The 18,488-nt window shown below is 47.8% G+C and overlaps 1 protein-coding gene across 9 annotated transcripts in view; it reads right to left on the reverse strand.

The window, feature by feature from the left end:
* Positions 1–18,488, reverse strand: part of Atpalpha (sodium/potassium-transporting ATPase subunit alpha) — a 111,374-nt gene that overhangs the window by 17,315 nt on the left and 75,571 nt on the right. For 6 of the 9 annotated variants that reach the window (XR_013085189.1, XM_076810793.1, XM_076810792.1 and 3 more), the window contains exons 2-4: positions 3,487–3,567; positions 2,374–2,499; positions 72–1,797 (exon numbers count right to left, since the gene is read on the reverse strand). Coding sequence is in view for 8 of the 9 variants with exons in the window: in XM_076810793.1 (XP_076666908.1) it covers positions 72–1,797; positions 2,374–2,499; positions 3,487–3,567 (1,933 nt within the window). In the remaining variant the exon portion in view is untranslated. The remainder of the gene's footprint in view (positions 1–71; positions 1,798–2,373; positions 2,500–3,486; positions 3,568–18,488) is intronic. The other 3 variants (XM_076810796.1, XM_076810797.1, XM_076810798.1) reach the window with 1 other exon arrangement.

Genomic DNA, 18,488 nt, shown 5'->3' on the forward strand with positions numbered 1-18,488 from the left:
CCAAGCGATGTGGTTCCACAGAACCGCAACGTGGAAGGAGCAGGCGATACAGGAATAAAGTGATGTCTGACCTTCAGAGATGATGCCAACGGATTTGGCAATGGCTTTGGCAGTGATCGGATGGTCGCCGGTTACCATGATGACCTTGATGCCGGCGGAACGGCACTTGGCGACCGCGTCGGGCACCGCAGCCCTGGGCGGGTCGATCATGGACATAAGGCCGACAAAACGGAGCCCGTCCACGGGGAAGTTGGGGTCGTCGCAGTTGAACTTGAAGCCGATCGGGAACTTGTCGGACGGCAGTATGAAGTCGCAGAATCCGAGCACACGTTCACCGAGCCCTCCCAGTTCCAGGTAGGCGTTATTGAACGCCTCTTTCATCTCCTCATCGAGCACCTTCTCTTTGCCACCGATAAAGATAGTGGAGCAACGGTCCAGGATCCTCTCGGGCGCTCCCTTCATCACCAGCAGGTGCCTCGGGTCGTCGGGGTTGTCCGACTCATGGATCGATACCTGATACTTATTGGTGGAGTTGAACGGGACCTCGCAGACTTTCTTGTTGCGCTTCCTAATGCCCATCACGTCGCCAAGAGCCAGTTCCATACACTTCAAGAGGGCAGCCTCGGACGCGTCTCCGTTCACCTCTCTCCTCAAGATCGGCAAGCGATCTTGGCCAGACTTGAACTCGGCACGGTTGCAGAGGGTGGCGATCTTCGCCAGTGCCTTGAAGCCGGGGCTGGTGCGGTCGTACTGTAATCCAGACTGGTCCTCGGTGGTGTCCGCCTCGATGATCTGGTTGTCGAACCACATGTGAGCGACGGTCATACGGTTCTGCGTGAGGGTGCCGGTCTTGTCCGAGCAGATGGTGGACGTCGAGCCGAGCGTCTCCACGGCCTCAAGGTTCTTTACCAGGCAATTCTTGGACGCCATACGTTTGGCGGTGAGCGTGAGGCACACGGTGACGGTCGCCAGCAGACCCTCCGGCACGTTCGCCACGATGATACCGATGAGGAAGATGACCGCGTCCAGCCAATGGTAGCCGAGGATGAAGGCGATAAGGAAGAACGTGACGCCGAGGAACACGGCCACGCCTGTGATCAGATGGATGAAGTGGTGGATCTCCTTAGCGATCGGTGTCTCGCCGGTGTCGAGGCCGGACGCCAGACCGGCGATCCTTCCCATTACCGTTTGATCGCCGCAGCAGATCACCACGCCCTTCGCGGTCCCTTCAACGGCGTTCGTCGAGAAGAACGCGAGATTTTTCGTTTCTAGCGGGTTCTCGTTCGTGAACTCCGAAGACCTCGACTGGGGCTCGGATTCTCCTGTCAGCGAGCTGTTGTCCACTTTGAAGCCCCTGGACTCGATGATCCTGATGTCCGCCGGTATACGGTCGCCAAACTTCACTTCGACCACGTCGCCTAGTACAAGCTGCTCCGCGGTCAGCATCTGCTTCTCCCCCTCCCTGATCACGGTCGCGAACTGCGGCACCATGTTCTTGAACGACTCCATGATCTTGCTCGACTTACTCTCCTGGTAGTACGAGAATATGCCCGTCACTATCACCACCGCCGCCAACACGACGCCCAGGTAAAGATTGTCGTCGTTCGGGTCCTCGCTGGTCGACGCCTGGATCGAGTACGCGATGAAGCAGAGGATCGCGCCGATCCACAGCAACAGGGCGAAACCGCCGAACAGATTCTTGCAGAACTTCACCCATTCCGGCGTCTGTTTAGGCGGCGTCAATGCGTTTGGCCCGTCCCTCTCGAAATTCTCCTTTGCTTTCGCATGGCTGAGGCCCTGCAACACAATCCCCATTAATTGGCAATTGCCTCTTTCAACTGATTAAATATCAAAAAATTCAAAGACCGCCCAAGCTGGAGAATAGTGGCTCTATGATCGCTTCAAACTCTTCGGTATCCTACAATCTTTTCGAATCTGTAGAAAGCTACGTTCCCTCAATTCCCCATAATTATCCCACGCAAAAAGTTTGAAGAATGAGAGGTAATTGAATAATCGCGAACAGTGTCTCTTTTCCGCGCCGCGCAGTGGATTCTTTTATTCCTCGAACCCTGGGAACGTGGACAAGGCGTTAGGGGTATTAACGACCGGTGTCCGTTCCACAATTATCGCCCTTGGTGAATAAGGGATGTCATGAATCTCGCGCCAACGATGATACTCGAGCTTTAAATAACCGGATCGATCGACGCGCGCGATACACAGACTCCAGCTGCCTCAGCCTTCGAGTTAGAATAATTATTCTGTGCTCGAGCACTGCTGGCACGCCTCTCCTCCATGCTCCAACGTTCGATGCATTTCGCATCAGATTGTCTCCGCTACGCGGTGAAAGACGAATCCATTCTGCTCTCCACTTACGTTTTCGGGGTGCGTCTGAAATCTCTGGTACAGTTCCTCGGCCGAGATTTTGTGAAAGTCAATGTCCAACTCCTGCTTCAAGTCGTCTAAATTGTCCGCCCTCCGCTTTGGGTTCTTCCGCCGCGACTGTGTAACAGAAATGAGAGACAGTTAGTTACATCCGAATCGTGCGGGGGCTGTTGCGCAGGGTGTAGTAGCCCGCAAGTAGTTCCCCCTGGAGTTGAGGGGCTTTGTTAAGTTTTAGTAGGGAGAGGATATTTCAACTTATGTTGCAAGTAGCCCTGGTACCAGGGGAATTAATATTACGTCAACATCCATGCAATAAATTCCCCATTCGAAGATATTTCTCCCACTGGCGAAGAAATTCCTCTTAATAGCGATTTTAGAAATGGCTTCGAAGGCACCATTAATAATACGGATACGTTGAAAAGGAGGAATTGTAGGAATAGCAGAGAAAATTTCAGGGTACCACCATCCCAATGCTTTTAAATTACTTTCTATCCCAATACCACGTGAGAATCATTTGCACAGGTCGAACATGGCGATGGAAATGATTGGATGTCAGAACCCTATTGCTTAGCTCCCACACCTGATTACAGTGTCTATGGATTACCCAACGGTCATCGTTAATTAGAATACAGCTCGCTCGTAACGCGTGCGCATCTGTGCAATGTGATCCCCATCCCCAGTATGAATTATCTTATCCTCGATTAACGTTTAAAAGTCGAGGGAACAAGCAATAGGCGGAGATCAATGTTCCCAGAATACTTGATCAGTGTTAGCGTGAAACGGAGAAAATACTGTGCGTGTTAGTGTAGTGGTGGATCCGCGCGAAAGATGTTCCCAGAGAAAGAGGGCAGTGTAGAGCATAGAAGAGCGTTACTACGAGAAAATAAATAGTGGAGGATTCGTTTACGGAGAGCCTCTGGAAAAATGATTAGCATGAAATGAGAGAAATGGTTAGTCGAGGCCCCAAAGAGCCATCAGAGATGGCGAAGATGAGTTCGCAGAATCGAGGATAGATCCCTGTCATCGACGAAGCAAAGCCACGAAACTGTTACGAGAGTAAAATAGTGTCACTTGGCTGGACCGGAAGTCCTCCTGCCTGAATACCTTGAACATCCCATCGGCCGTTTTGTTGTCGTCGCGAATATTGGGTAACGTGGCGACCCTGTACGAATCTGAGCGGCCATGCTGTAAAAAATGTATGATAAAAAAAAACATGAGATGACGGATGATCGTAAATAAAAAATACAAACAAAAATACCAATCAACATGACACAATGAGTCGAGATAAAAAAATTCAAAAACAAAGAGCGTACGTTCGCGGGGCTGGACGATGCTTGGTGATTTCTCGATATTTCTAGATTTCAGATCTCTTCGAGAAGAGTCTGCGTAGGTCTCTTAAGGGTGCTCAGTCAGTAGGCCGAAAAGAGGGTGGTCTTTGGAAATTTTTTACTCGAAAGGATTTTTTTATCCGATGCTTAGTTTTCTTTTAATTGACGAAAATCAGGCAAGATTTATGATAAAAATTGAAACTTTCACTTTAAACATCAGCCATTTTTTCCCAAATCAATATTTCGAAGAAACCTTCGTTCGAATACTAGATAATATAATATAATAAGTAAATTCTTTTGAATTTTTCATTTTAGATGGTCGACTTTCGAGCAGCAGTGGTCACCGCAGAAGCCTTTATTTTTAGAGAACCTTCGAGTGATAGACAATAACTCAGTTATCGATAAATATTTTTAAACAAAAAAAATACGATGCACGGTACTAGATGCAATGCTTAAAAGGGAAAAAGATTTTTTGAGAAATGTGCTACAGCTTTTGAGTAAAAAATTTCCAAAGACCACCCTTTTTTCGGCCTCCTGACTGAGCATGACCCCTTAATTCTGCATGGCTTATTACGATATTCACCGTACTTGAGCCGCTGTTACACCTAACCTACGAGCTCCTATCTCATCAGCTATTACGCTCGCCGCGAGTAGAATAATTCGACTCTCTCAGCGACGTTCGGATTTTGTTTTCTACATATACAGTTTCGCAGAGAATCTCCTCTTGTAATTGGTATCCCTCGCACACCGCAAAGACGCAACTCGAGATGCGAGCGGACCTCCGTGCTCGCGTGCCGCGTGCACAATTCCCTCGTAACATCTCACAATCGGCGTGCAGGAACGCAGAAACGCGTTCTCGGTCGACCTTCTCGAAACACGTGGGCAGCGTAAATCGAACACGTGAGATCGCGGTGCAGGCAGGAGCCTAATTTTCAAGAGCGACCTCGCCAGTCGCGCTCGGCTCGCTCGCGTTTGGATAACGACCGCTTCCGGTGCCGTTTCAATGGAGGCGTATCACTGAAATCGCTTCAAGGTATCCCGTGATCGACAGTGGCCTTGAACAATGCCCCCATGGATCGCACCTGATCGCGTGCATCCACGAGATTCTCTCGCTAATTCCTCTGCTTTTTCCCCCATCTTCGGCACTGTATTTACGGCACTTTTTTTTTACCGAGCTATCGATCTCGCAGGAAATTGCAGCTGAGGAGTTGGAGGGAAGGGATGTTGAAGTTAAAGTCACTCTCCGTTAAATGTTTCCTGTGGGTGTCTACGGTCGTTCAGCACGGGCTTTCCCAGAAGTGTTTTTTTTTGGTATTTCAACTTGAATATCCGCGGCACACGTGGCAATTGCACTTGGAATTAGCGTAGACTTGGAAATTTTAAGTGGCACAGTGTTCGAATTAGAGGTAAAGGAATTAATGGAATGACGACGCAGGAAAATGGCCATAATTGGGGGAGTAGGTTTCAGAATTATTCTCCTGAATTGGTACGAAAAGGCCTGTGAGTCATTCCGTATAAAACAGCGCACCGTATATCTCCAATATCGTCGGAGTGGCTATCATGAAAATAGACGACACCGTTTCCTGTTACCGTTCCCGGAGCGGAATACGGGCACCGCTCGGCAAATCGCGTATTCCCGCAGACACAGTAAAGGGCGCAGTACTGTTTTCGCGGATACCTCGATGCATACAAACGACGTATCAACGAGGGGGGCCGCTAAAAGCCCCGGTATTATTCACAGGGGGGCAGTCGGTGGCTTCAAACCTTAGAAAGTCGGCGACAAGCCACGAATTCGCGAGGGTCGCACCCCTCGTTTCGTGAAGCGAGATATACGAGCTCGATTCATCGATCGCCGCTAGATTACTCATGCTTGTTTACAACTATCGGGAGAAACCAGGGATAGAAAATGTTTCGCAGCTTTAAAACTTTCAAACGAATTTTCAGCTCGTTTGACTGAAAGATCACATTACACTATCAGCCCAAGAATTTTCGCTATCCTCCCCTTAATCGTCCAGATTAATTCAACTGGCGTGTGATTTCACAGTCGAGTGCCACGGTGGAACTGAAATTCTCGATGTAACTTAGAAGGGAGGAAGAACTTGTATTGCCCTATTCAATTACAGGAAAGTTTAAGTTGCGTTAAATTTCTAGTAACTTTTCAGCTGCGTTCATTTAACCTTTAGAGGACCGGCTTTTTTCGCAAAAATAGTTTTCAAATTATATATTTCTTTTTTTAAGAAATATATAATTTGAAAACTTAATATATATATTTCTTTTTTTCGCAAAAATAGTTTTCAAATTTATATTTTTATATATATATATTATAATATTATAATATATATAAATTTATATTTATATATATATTATATTATTATAACATATATAAATATAAATTTGAAAACTGTTTTTGCGAAAAAAAGAAATATATATATTAAGTTTCCAAATTATATATTTCTTAAAAAAAATTATTATAATATATAATATTATAATATATATATAAATATAAATTTGAAAACTATTTTTGCGAAAAACAGCCGGTCCTCTAAAGGTTAATAATTCATTTCTATATCGATTCGAGTATGCTTCTCTTTCGACGAGATGTTTAAGAGCAATATACCTATACTACTGTAGTGTTTTCGATTATCGGAAAAGCGTCGCAGCCGAAAACTCCCGCCTCCATCTTGCATTTAGCGAGATTCAATGTTTTCCGCGATGTCCCTCCGCGTATCGATCGCTAGCCTCCTTGCACGTGTGCGCGCGATGCGATAATTGTCACTCTAGATGCAGAAGATTTTGCCAGTCGCAGTGCAGTAAATTGTCTCGACCTCTCGTCGACTCGGAACGGTGATTCCAATCTTGAACGTGTCGCGGAAAATAAGTGAAACAGATTGGCTCGTGGCCAGTGGTTCTCGCCCATTCAAGGGAGCAACGCGCTGACCACTCGAGGCTCGCACTTTTTTCCCAGAACACAAACATTTACCGCGTCACGATGGAACTAACAGCGCTGCCAGCACCTGCTGACATTACGCGCGATACAGAAGTTAATTGACAAATGTGCACCCGCGAAAGAAAAAGGAACACGGAGATTAATGTAACCACGACTCAAGTAATTCAGGAGCTTTGTCAAAAGGGAAGAGAACTGAATTATATTCATTAAATAAACTTGTATAATCACCTAATGAATTTAATCGAATTTGCATTCAGAATATTTCTATCCGTTCGACTCGACTCCCCCGCAAGATTAAACACCGTGTGCGCCCCTGGTGTTTGATAACGAATAGCTGGGTTGCCCCAATTTCTTCAAATATTTTTCCAAATTTCCACAGCAAAACCAAGAAGTAGTCCTGCAAGAATTGCTCCACACTTTTGTTAAGATCCTCTATGAAGGATGACATTTTCGGGTAATCCAAGCCCCCCTCAGACTCCAACCCCGCGACTCCCCCGTTCGAGGTTTCCACGACCGGCAGAAATTCGCACGGAAGTGTCTAGTGGGCCACGAAAAAGGGTTGGAGCGGAATGGAGCCGGACGTAGGGCCGCGACGGGTCGCTAGCGCGGAGGATCGCTCTCTATTGATCCAAATGATACAGACACAAAGGTACAGAGCAGCGCGGCCGTTTGTCAACTGGATTTTAACGAGCGGTGTGTGTGTCGACGGCAGCTCTCGTTTCGTCCAAATAAATTGCTTCAGATAGCCTCTGTGTCATGCCCTCGGGCCGAGCCGCATGACCGATATTTCAACGGCCTGCTCTAGCTGCGATTTTTAGGCCCTCTCCGAGCGTGGCCCCGCAACCCTGACGAGCAAATTCGATTCCTCCAATAAAATGCGAGCGCATTAAGATTGATACAAGTGTCCATTTCACAGACGTCTCTGGTTCACGGTCGAACGTGAAAGATTTCGTGACGCGCACTGGGCTCGGCAATTAGATATCCATTTAAATCGACACCGAGGCAAATGAAGACACTTTCTCTAACATACTTGCCACTTGAAAAGACACCTACAGATATTGTCGGTTTATACAAGGTCCAACTGACGCGCTGCGCCTCAGAGTTTCCTCTGTAGCAGCACTGAAACCAAGCAAGATGGAGTGAGCATTTAATCTCCTTCTAGGAGACCACTGTGCAGGCCACAGGGTGGACGAAAAGCAGAGTGAGGTCTGAAAGACAGAGTTAACTCGATGGGATCACCGTAAGGAATTTTTGCTATTCGGCAGGCTAACGGTCACGAATTATAAACGCTCGCAACCGGGGAAACCTACCCTTAAAAGACACCTACAGAAGCATCCGTAACGATGCAACATAGGGACAGATTTTAATATCTGAAACTAGCAAAAGGATTTTAATATATTTATTATATCTGTCGCCGATAAAATTCTACTAGGTATTTAAAGATTCCTGTCCTACTTATAATATCCTAAGACTGGGGAAATTTGTGAGCTTAAATTTTGCTACCAACAGCTGTGGCTGTCGAGCTGTTAATAAACCAAACTTCCTGCAGTCCAATTTTCTGTGCTCTCTTCAATTCTCTAAGGTTCATTTCCATTTCATTCCCCTGTCCGCAGAGAAAAGAAGGACGTGGACGGTGATTCTGCGGTGTGGTTTCGTTGATTCAACGGCAACATTCCTGGCGGTGTAGTCAGATGCGTGTGCATGTGCCTCTGGTCTGCGAGGTGCGTACGTAACGAAATTGCATAATCGTGCTTCCTCAATGACGGGAGCACCGTGTGACGATCAACGAGAGATAATAATGTCGCGGAATTGTCGCGTTTACGCGCGCGCGCACCGACCGCGCGGGCGAGATTACGTTTTCCATTCGATGTGTTTTCTTCCTCTTCATCTTCCTTTTTTTTTTTTCTCTCAACGGCCTGCGCCAGCTCGTAGGAGTCGGCTCGAGTCAGTTCGACACTCTCCGTTTGACACTTTTATCTAATCGTGAACGCATTCCGACGCAAGGTTCGCGCCAGCCAACGAGATGGCTGCGACTTAATCGAAGCTCCACCATTGGAATATTGAATTACCACGAATTATTCAGCGAGTTAAACGAGCCAGGGTTAAGGCTATAAACGCTGAGGATCGTTAACGATTCTTGCAGCTCCGTTCGCGTGCTCCTTTCTCGTTCCTCGATCGATTTGGGGAAGTCGTTTGATCGGACGGTGAGCTGCAAGTGTTTTGAATAGCGGCTATTCAAGAGCACTCGTGATCCTCCCCCTTTTAACTCTAACAATACTTTCTCCACAAACGTCACTGAACTTGAACGTCCACGCTTCACTCCCCAAACAACCACCATCGTTCAGAAATAGTAGTAAACCATACTACGTAGGCTACCTACCCTCTGTGGGATAATTATGAAACACTTTCAAATTTATCGGAGAACTCTACCATAGAGTGACCACCCAAAAAATAACCTCCTTTGGGTCCCACGATTTTGGAACTGAATTATGATGATATATCAATCACGCGAAATTTTTTATTGAGGTGACAATTAGTATCTGAGATATGGGAGGTCAAAGAAGTGAAAATTCGTTAACGCGTCAGCCCATACGCTTCTATGTCAGTCCGATGACTTAAACAATTATTTCCAGGGGTTTTGCTGACTGCTAACAACGGATTTGAACTTAGATTTTCAAAATTCACGAAAACGAAAATAATAAAAATCATGAAATATAAATGATTGTGTTAGTGGGTGCTTTTTTTAATATCGTCCACCATATTGAATCGGCCATTGTGAGTTTTGCCGACTGCTAACAATGAATTTGAACTTAGATTTTCAAAATTCACAATGGCTGATTCAACACGGTGTGCGATATATTAAAAAAGCACACAGTACACATTCATTTATATTCTATGATTTTTATTTTTTTCCGTGAATTTTGAAAATTGAAAAACCTATGGAAATAATTGTTTAAATTATTTATCGGACTGACATGGAAGCTCGTACATCGAAGCGTATGGGTTGACGCATTAATAAATTTTCACTCCTTTGACCTTCCATATCTCAGAAACTACTTGTCACCTAAACTCGAAAATTCGTTGCGATTGACGTCTCATCGTAAGGTATCATTTGACACAAAATTCCGTTTCAAAATCGTGGGACCAAAAGGAGGCTAAAAAGGGCCTCATTTTGGGTCACTCTTTTCCTTTATCCGGTCTTATAAATTAAATACAGTGAAAAGTATCCAATCTACACCAATTATAAAATTTTCTGCAAATGTAGCAGATGCCCCAAAACGTATCTCCGGCAGTGTATGTATAATATAACAGAAAGCGCAACAAACTTATTAAAGAAGCGTTTCACAAGAACCGTAACGCCGAGAATTAGCTGCAGATTCCTTCTGAATCCTCAGTCTACAGCGTGAGCAGATTCGAAAACAGAGGGAGCAAGGTGACCAGCGAAGAGATTACACGGTGCGAACGCAGAATCGTGCCCGCGAGGACGGCAGCTGGATCGATGAAGCGGTCAGGGATGGAAGTTGGGGATGGTTCCGAGCGGCAATCCTCGAAAATCCTGATCGATAGGGAGGGCTGTCGTCGCCGCACAGACTAATCCAATCTAGACCGCGATAAAGCCCGCAGGATGAACGCGATCGACCTTATGCAAATCTCCAGCGGCTGCGGTTCGACCTACGAGAAGCGTACGCGCTCCAGGCGTGCGATAGGTGCGCCAGCGCGCGGCATGGGACTCGCGCCGGTAACGGAAGTGGTTGTCGGGCAGGAAAGCGTCGCGATAAGGCCGCGTCTCGGGCTAGCTTGATCGACCCACTGCTCATTTAGCGGATGGAGGCTGGTTCTTCGAGTTCCAGCGAGAACTCTCGGCGGTGGGTCTCTATGCGGCAGAAGATAGAAAGGTTTTCATCAGCGTGGGGGGGAGAGGATTGCGGCTGGGTTTCCGGGAGTGGATGTTTGATGCTAGGTTTCGGCTAGGCTTCTTTTAGCGCAAGAGTATTCTGGCTGGGTTTCTGTGAGTGGAAGATGTTCGAAGTTGGTTGGCGCGAGTGAAAGGATCGCGAGCTGAGGCTTTGCTCTCTCGAAGATTCTGTAGATCGAACTATCAATGATAACTTTAAACATAGGTTCGCTATTCGAGTGTACACTTGTCTTCCAAGACCTTTAGAGCAGGACGACCGTTTGTCAAACTGCAACTGATTTCAGCATTAGCGTTCTTTTCGCGAGCATCAGCTTCCATCGGACGTATATACCTGCGACTCGCTGGACGAGACAATGGGGATCGTAATGGTCGAATTAAGGTCGAGGGTACGAGGGCTTTCATTGAGAAGAAAGCGAGTCTAGGGGATCGCCGGCTCGCTAGCCACGGCTGTTCGGCCGAAACCGGGGAACGCCGGTGCTCGAAGCGTCTGCAATTTCTGCGGCGAGGCCCCGTAGGAAAAGTATTCCGGACCATCCGCCAGGCTCGTAATGCAATCACGACGAAAGGAGTCGGGTGCGAATATTCAGCCCGCGCGGGCAACGGAATCCAATTACACGCGAGACAACGGGGCGGGAAGTCACCCCGCGAATACAACGATCGGAGAATTCGCCGGGGCGAGAAGAACTAAAGTCTCATTCCCGTCGCGCGATTCGAAACGCGCGTAAGTTACGAGCGAACGAAAGGTCGCCGCACAGTGGTTTGAATAGAGGAGAAAAGTGTTTTTTTCAATGTTAAGTACACAGAATTTTTGCAATACAATTCTGTAGTAGGATAGTCGAAGCACTAGAAGCAACAAGAATTTTCTGTAAGTACCATTAACTTGTAAGGAAATTGCAACATTAAAGTGGAGAGTTTAAAGTATCTGCAAATTTAAAAAAATCGCAATTTTGTAATTTGATTGTGTTTATACCGAACAAATTAATTACATGAATTTAAGTCAGTGACACCTTCGTTGATTTCGGTAGGACACAAGATGAACAAAGAGGTATTTTTAATAATAGAATCGAAGTTTAATTAGACATAACTTTTTTGCGACAGCTAGTGTCAAGGTAAGAGTTGATACTAGTGGTGCATTATACCTTTGAGTACATAAACAAAGAGATTTTAGCTGCGTAAACCTGCGGCTCTGGTGTCGGGAGCATTTTTTCTATAACTTTTATCAGTATTTGGAGTATCTTGCTTTCGTTTTTCATAATATCGCAAAATGTTTTAGATAAAAATTGAATGGTTCATGGGAGGCCATACTTTAATGTAATTACTTTTTTTATATGTGGCCGCATAGAGTACGAAGGTCACCGATGTTTTGTTAAACGGAATCATATATTTCTTAATACATCACTGGATTCAGTTAGTCATTTTCTATGGCAAAGTATTAACCTACTTATGTCGAAGAACTATTAGTTTAGGAGATATTTTAATTTAATCATTAATATTGACATACAAACATCTCCTAAACTGATAGTTTTTCGACGTCAGTAGGTTATACTTTTTAATAGAGAATGACGAATAGACTCGATTAATGCCTTAAAAAAATATGTGATTCTGTTAAAAAAAAAAACATTGTTGACTTTTATATATCTTCTACATGTACACCTACAAAAAACTAATTACACCAAATTATTCCAAAACTAATTACATGTGCATAATTACATTCCTTTCCCGTATTTTATTTAAATTTGAAACATATTTTTTGACAAGTCGCAAAATTATCAGTTTTATTTTTATTACGAATCGTCCCCGACTTTAAGTTCCTTACCTATCCGTATCTGTACCTCTCAAAACACCATTAACGCGGATTATTGTTTCGCTTTGGATTAGCCATTTTGTTTTTAGTAATTTTGACTTCAGATTTGTAATCAGCGACCTCGAAAACCCCGGTATATCAAATTTTGTACGAACTGAAGGTTTCACATTGATGTTATCATATTTTTTCCTTGATATGGAGATTTTCGGACCACTGTGCGCCGGCTGGCCGCCTCATTAGCGCAGCCATGGAAATCAGTTTCCATTCCCCGTTGTTCTTGCTGACGCGAGGAAGGGGGTGAATTTCAAACCCCGGCAGACGTGACAAACTGTGTTTAATCGAGTTGCGTAACCAGTCCCCCGTCCCCGCGACTACCACTTCCGCCAAGGGGTGAAAGACGCACGCGGAAGGGCTCCAAGGGACGCGACGGGTTAACTCGAAATCCTAACGAAGTCAGCCGCGCTTAACCCAATTCGATCCTCCGCGAGAACTCGACTTCGTTTCGCGCCAACGGCTGGAGGGTTTCCGGCGCAGGGTGGGATGTGACGGGGGCATGACGGATGAAAAGGTTCCGCGTCATCGTTATGAGTTCACGAGGAACCGGCAAACACGGAATTAACGGCGTTATTCAATAACGGCGGGACGGCTGGCGCGGAGTTTATGGAAACTTTGTTATTGCAGGGTTCCGGGGGTGAGGAAGTGGGAGGGTTACGAGATCCCGCAGTTCAAGGATCAATCCAGCAGGAACTTTGCACCCCGGGCTCCAGGTAATTTCGTGGTCTATTTTCATTTAACTTTTGCTCGGTTTTCATAGAATAGAGTAAATGCGATAGAGTGGAGTGAAGGAGTAGTTCCCAGAATCCACGCGTAGACAGGGTAGTAACCCAGCAAAGCTTGTATTTTCTATGAAAATATTCGTACTTCTTCCTAGCGATTTGTTCCCCCCTCGTGAAACCCGGAAACTTGCCGCGGAGCATCCCCTCCGACTTCCCATCAACGAAACCCATCTCAGATACCCGAGCCTCCGTTCGACATTCAAAAGCTCCCCACATCTTCGCGAGTCCAAAGGAGTATCAATCACCGAAAGACTCGATCAAGCAGCAAAGCTACAGGAAAATGATCGAGCACCCAGCTCATCGATCATCCAGGCCCACCCCCTCTGCTGAGATGGTTGCCCGCAGAGTCGTCCTTCGACGACTGGCGAGCGCGGCGCCGACGTCGTCGCGTGTTCCAGCAGCATATCCTCTTGAAGCAGCACGAAGCTCGAGCCCGACGACGTAAATCGGCCCGGGGCAGCGTCTGCAGCCCGAGGCGCGAGTCCTATCGATGGTACCGTACCATTCTGATCCACAGACTCGCCCCTTCAGCCCTTCAAGCCTCCCCCCGTCGCACCGAGTCGCAGCGCGTTCCGCTTTCCGTTTCTCCCTTTTTTCAGCGGGCGTCGCGGGTCGATGAGGACGATGCCGCTCGCCGACGGTGCGCATGCGACCTCGCGTCCGCCCCCCCCTTTCCGCCCCTGTCACGGATCAATACCCAACCAGGCCACCTACTCTCCGCCGTTCCGGAGAGTTACGAGAGCCAGGGAGAGGGTGAGAAAGAGAGCCGTGCGTGTACGCCGCACGCACACCCTTTCAGCTCCTCGACGCGGACACCCTGGCGCCACCGGGGGTGGATGGATCTTGATCCTCGAGTTTTTCCCTTCGACGTCGACTCGCGCCGCCACAATCCCTTTTGATCCTTCGTTTCGCAACGTCCAGGAACTTTCCGTTGCTGTTCCGCTGTTTTGTTAGAACCGATGGGGGGGGGAGGCGGAGCGTTTCTGGGAGTGGGATGTGTGTACATTGGCGCAGGGGTGTATTGTTTGCGGGGCACTCTCGGGTTGGTACCGAAGCTTGGAGGATATCGTGTTTCCGCCGCTGAAGCTTCCTTCTGGTTAATTCTTCCACTGACGGGCTAGATGGCACAATGGGTGTAGCTTACAGCTTAAAATGCCATTGGGATCGCGTGTCCTGTTGACGGACGTGCGTGGCAGAATACTGGCATCGAGATGAGAATACAAGCTCCTCCGTTTGGATCGTTAGTTCCTTCTGGATGCAATTCTGTTTCACAGTTCTTTCGATTCCTTGAATCCTCTTTGAAGTTCTGCACGTACATTGAAATGCACCTGCCGTGCAAGGTGAGAGTGAGTTCCCGTTGCTCCGTTCCTCTCTTCGAGCGCAGAGTTGTCTCTGCAGGGATCGAGTGGGTGGATACGAGGACGTCCGTCCGATTTGAATGTATCGTCGGCAGATGTCTGTAGCGTGCCATCGGAGCTGCAGCTTCTTCGACCAGAGATTGGTCCTTTGAGATTCGAGCGTCGCGCGGAGATATTTTGCCTGTAGGCACAAGTACTTAGCTGTGGATACAAGGACTCGGGAACATATTGTTCCTTTGACGAGCAGATAGAGAAGTGATATTCTCGAAGCGATAGATTACGCACCCCAAAAGGGCTCGGAGCTCTCGCATACACAGAGACCACTGTCTGGCTTACACCCTGCCGACAGAAAGGGTATATTAATCCCAACTCGCTCACCCTTTGCCCAACTGCCCTCCCGCCCTTCCACCTGTTAGACGAGGAAAACAAACTGCCTCGCTGGCCAGCCCCCGCCCACTCGAAGTTGAATTACTTGCAAACGACGCGAGCAGACTAACTGATATTTACACTCGTTTACGGAACGCCAGGGCAGCCATTCGTTCCCTGCATCCTGCGAGCTGCGGAACAGCCTCCCTCTTATTTCGCTCCGAGAGAAACGACCCACTTAAGAGTGGCACGTAACGCGAACTTAATTGCTCCCCTTTTCCGCGTTTAATAATACAGATTCCACTGTGTCTTCTCGAGCTTCCGTAACTCTTGTCGAAAGTAAGGGAGTGTATATGCTTCGTACCGCAGTGACTCGATGGGGTAGGATTTTAAAACAGCATTTTGCCGAATCTCGCCCGTTAAAAAGGAAACAACAGCTAATTATGTATTAATCTAACACAATCTGACGGTGCAACAAATCCTCATTATCCAAAAATATATCTCCGCGTGATTCAAGTTACTTAGGAGCGAAGGATTTCTGAGGTGCTCCCTGGCTGCTATTACAGTTTACTGCGGCTCAGCCACGACTTTCCGAAGAACAGAGGAGAGCCAGGCGAATTTACACCTTAGTATTCCAGATAGGCTGGCAGGCGGCTCTTCCAATATCGAGCAGCGCGCCGCGTTTCAACGCTGGATATTAGATTTCAGGAATGTCCAACTTTTCCCATAAGTTCTGCCAGGACAGCTAGAGAGCTCCGGTCTCCCGGGACTGACGAGATGACGAATGGAACGACCAGCAGGCGATGAGAACTGGGAGGCTCCGAATTCGCGGGGATGACGGAATAAAGGGAAAAGAACCGAGAGTATCTATCGCGAGGTTGTCCCTCACACACGAGGATCGACCGGGCCGCGATGCACGCGTCTGATGTAACGCGGGGAAGAGGCGGGTTAAAAATAGGACAACTTAGCGGAACTTCGCGCTTTGCTGGATCCTCGCATTCATCGGTTGTATAAAGGCAAAAGCGGCTCTCTGTCGGCCCGCCCTCGTCCCATTAAATATGCAAAAGCGAATTCTGGGTCTGTTAGCCGCTAAAAGCACGGACAGAAGTAACTGGGAATGCTTGGGAGAGCGCGGGACCGAGGCCTCGCCCGTTCCCTCTCGCCGTGTTCCTCGGCGACGGTTGTTAATTCGCAATTATGTCGTCTGGGTGAACTTTGCAGCCCGGCGACTCGGCGGAACCTAACGAACATCTGCCGCTTTCCGGCGAAACTTGCCGAGACTCATTTTGTTTTCATTAAAAAGATTCCACGCGGCTTTGAAAGTAACGCCGGGGCGGCGGTCGCGTTGGTGGCGTTTTTTTTTCCCCCTTCAGAATTCAGATTGTACTTTTGAGGCGTTACGGGGTAACGGAGCGTTATCCGGTTTTAGGAGCCCGGGTGGTTGATGAAATTTCAATGGCGAAGTGGAGAAGTTGTCTCTCGTCTGCACGGCGTGTAACCGGTTAAATGAAAATTTGATGAACGACGCTCTCTATGGGCACGTTCAGGAGCCACGGTCGCGTTCTGACGGCGGAAGGAAAACACAATTAGGGTAATTAATGCGCGGAACGAAGTTTCATCGACGAACTTACGGGAGAAGTTGCAGCGATCCCGCTTATTAGAGGCGACGATGTTGCGCGTGCATTGTGCACCCTTAGCGGGTGGAGTGATCGATGGCTTTGATGGTTTGTTAGCTTGATAAACGTTCGTTTCGCGGACGCGACGTATAAGGCGATTCGGATATTACGCTCGCTTTAAATTAATGCCACTTGGCGCAGTAGGGGGTGTATTTGGAGTATGAGACAGTTTCAGGTAATGGAAGGCCGTGCAGTGTTTGAGTCAACGTGATCCATCATTCACCCCTTTGTCCCATCCTTGCAATCCATCAATTGTGCATTGCAGTCGTACGATGCGGGATGTCTTGTGTCCTGGTCGAGAACCAATAAGTGGATTGCAAGGGTGCAGGGTGTAGTTGAAACGAGGGTGAAACCTGGGAGGCGTACAATGAAGAGAAGGTCCATCTCATTCGTTTTATTTCGTAGCGATTGTATTCGATCTACCAACCCTGCACTCACGGCCGCTATCGACAAACCCTTACCGTCCAAATACCTTCGCACGTTTATGGGAAATTGCGAAATACCTCGTCAAGTGCATCAACGCGATTGCACGGAAGAGAAGTGCATATCTAAAAGTCAAAGCTGCACCATTTGCTCCACGTTCGGAATTGTCCATTCTTCCTCCTCTTAACCTACTAAGGACACCCATCGACGAAATCATCCCTTCTAAATACCCCCACGTACCCTCAGACAATTACCAACTGCGATAGCAACTTGGTTTTACAGAAGAAAGCTGCATATCCCCACTTCAAAGGTTTACCTTCTCCTACATCCTCCTTCCTATCCACTCATCCACCCTTCACAGCCACCATCCCCAAATCCTTGCTCACATTCGCGGGAGACGACGATCCGGAGCGACAAGCGCAGCAACGTGGCTACACGGAGAAGCGAGTATCAGCTGGTCGGTGGCTATGTGCAGCAGCAGCAGCGGGCTGGCCTTGCACGCACCCTCGCGCGTTACTCACGCACAGAGGAGACCTGTGACGTCACGCGTGCGTGGCACGCACAGGGCGTTTTACGAATTGGGTCAAGAGGGAGAGATTGGTCGTTTAACTTGAGCGCGTTCGGTCCGTGCTCTTCGAAGCGAACGCGCCGCGCCGTTCTACCGCAGAGCCGTACCTTTCCTCCTTTGACCGGGCCATCGCCGCGATGCGACCATCGATCCAGATCCCGGAAATTGAATTTCGACGGTGGTTTGCGGCCGACGCGAATGCTCGTTGATTCGGAAGCCGCGAAACGAACGCGCTACCTGACGCGACTTTTCCTTCCTCTCCCACGGTTCCGAATAACCTAGCGGGAGAATCGATTATGCACGCGGTCTTCTCTTCTTTATTCCACCAAATGCAAAGTTAAACTTTAAATTTAAGCAATCTTGGAGGTGGCAGAAGAGTTTGGAGGAGATTTTCAAACGGAGTTTAATTTCTAATGACAGGATCGAGAAACGTAGTTGTTCCCATTTCAATGGCATCCCGCGTTATCGAAGCTCGTATTCAATAACGTACTATCACGGTGCCCGGAGATTTGCAAGTGACTCATTAGTGGCGCATATATGCGTGCTTCCTACGTAGATCCGCGCTTGATTCATTAATACTACACTGCTACGTCCCGCACGTTTCGCCCTAGAATTATTCATGACACACTAATGCGTGCCGCGTGGCGGAAAACTGCTTTGCATACGTCACTTTGGCAGGCGTCCAGCGATTCGCTATTGGCTATCAGTACCGCGAAACCCTTCACCCCTATCGAACATCGACCATCAAATAATCCTCGCGAGATCCCGATGCCACGAATTTCACGCCAGGAGGCTGAGAATTGCACGCGTGCGCCTGCACAGCTGCGTCTGCAGCGAATAGAAAGCTCCCTTACCCGGACGAGTCAGTGATCGACTGATACTAC

The sequence above is a fragment of the Andrena cerasifolii genome, chromosome 4 (genome assembly GCF_050908995.1).
Source record: "Andrena cerasifolii isolate SP2316 chromosome 4, iyAndCera1_principal, whole genome shotgun sequence".
NCBI classification, from domain to species: domain Eukaryota; kingdom Metazoa; phylum Arthropoda; class Insecta; order Hymenoptera; family Andrenidae; genus Andrena; species Andrena cerasifolii.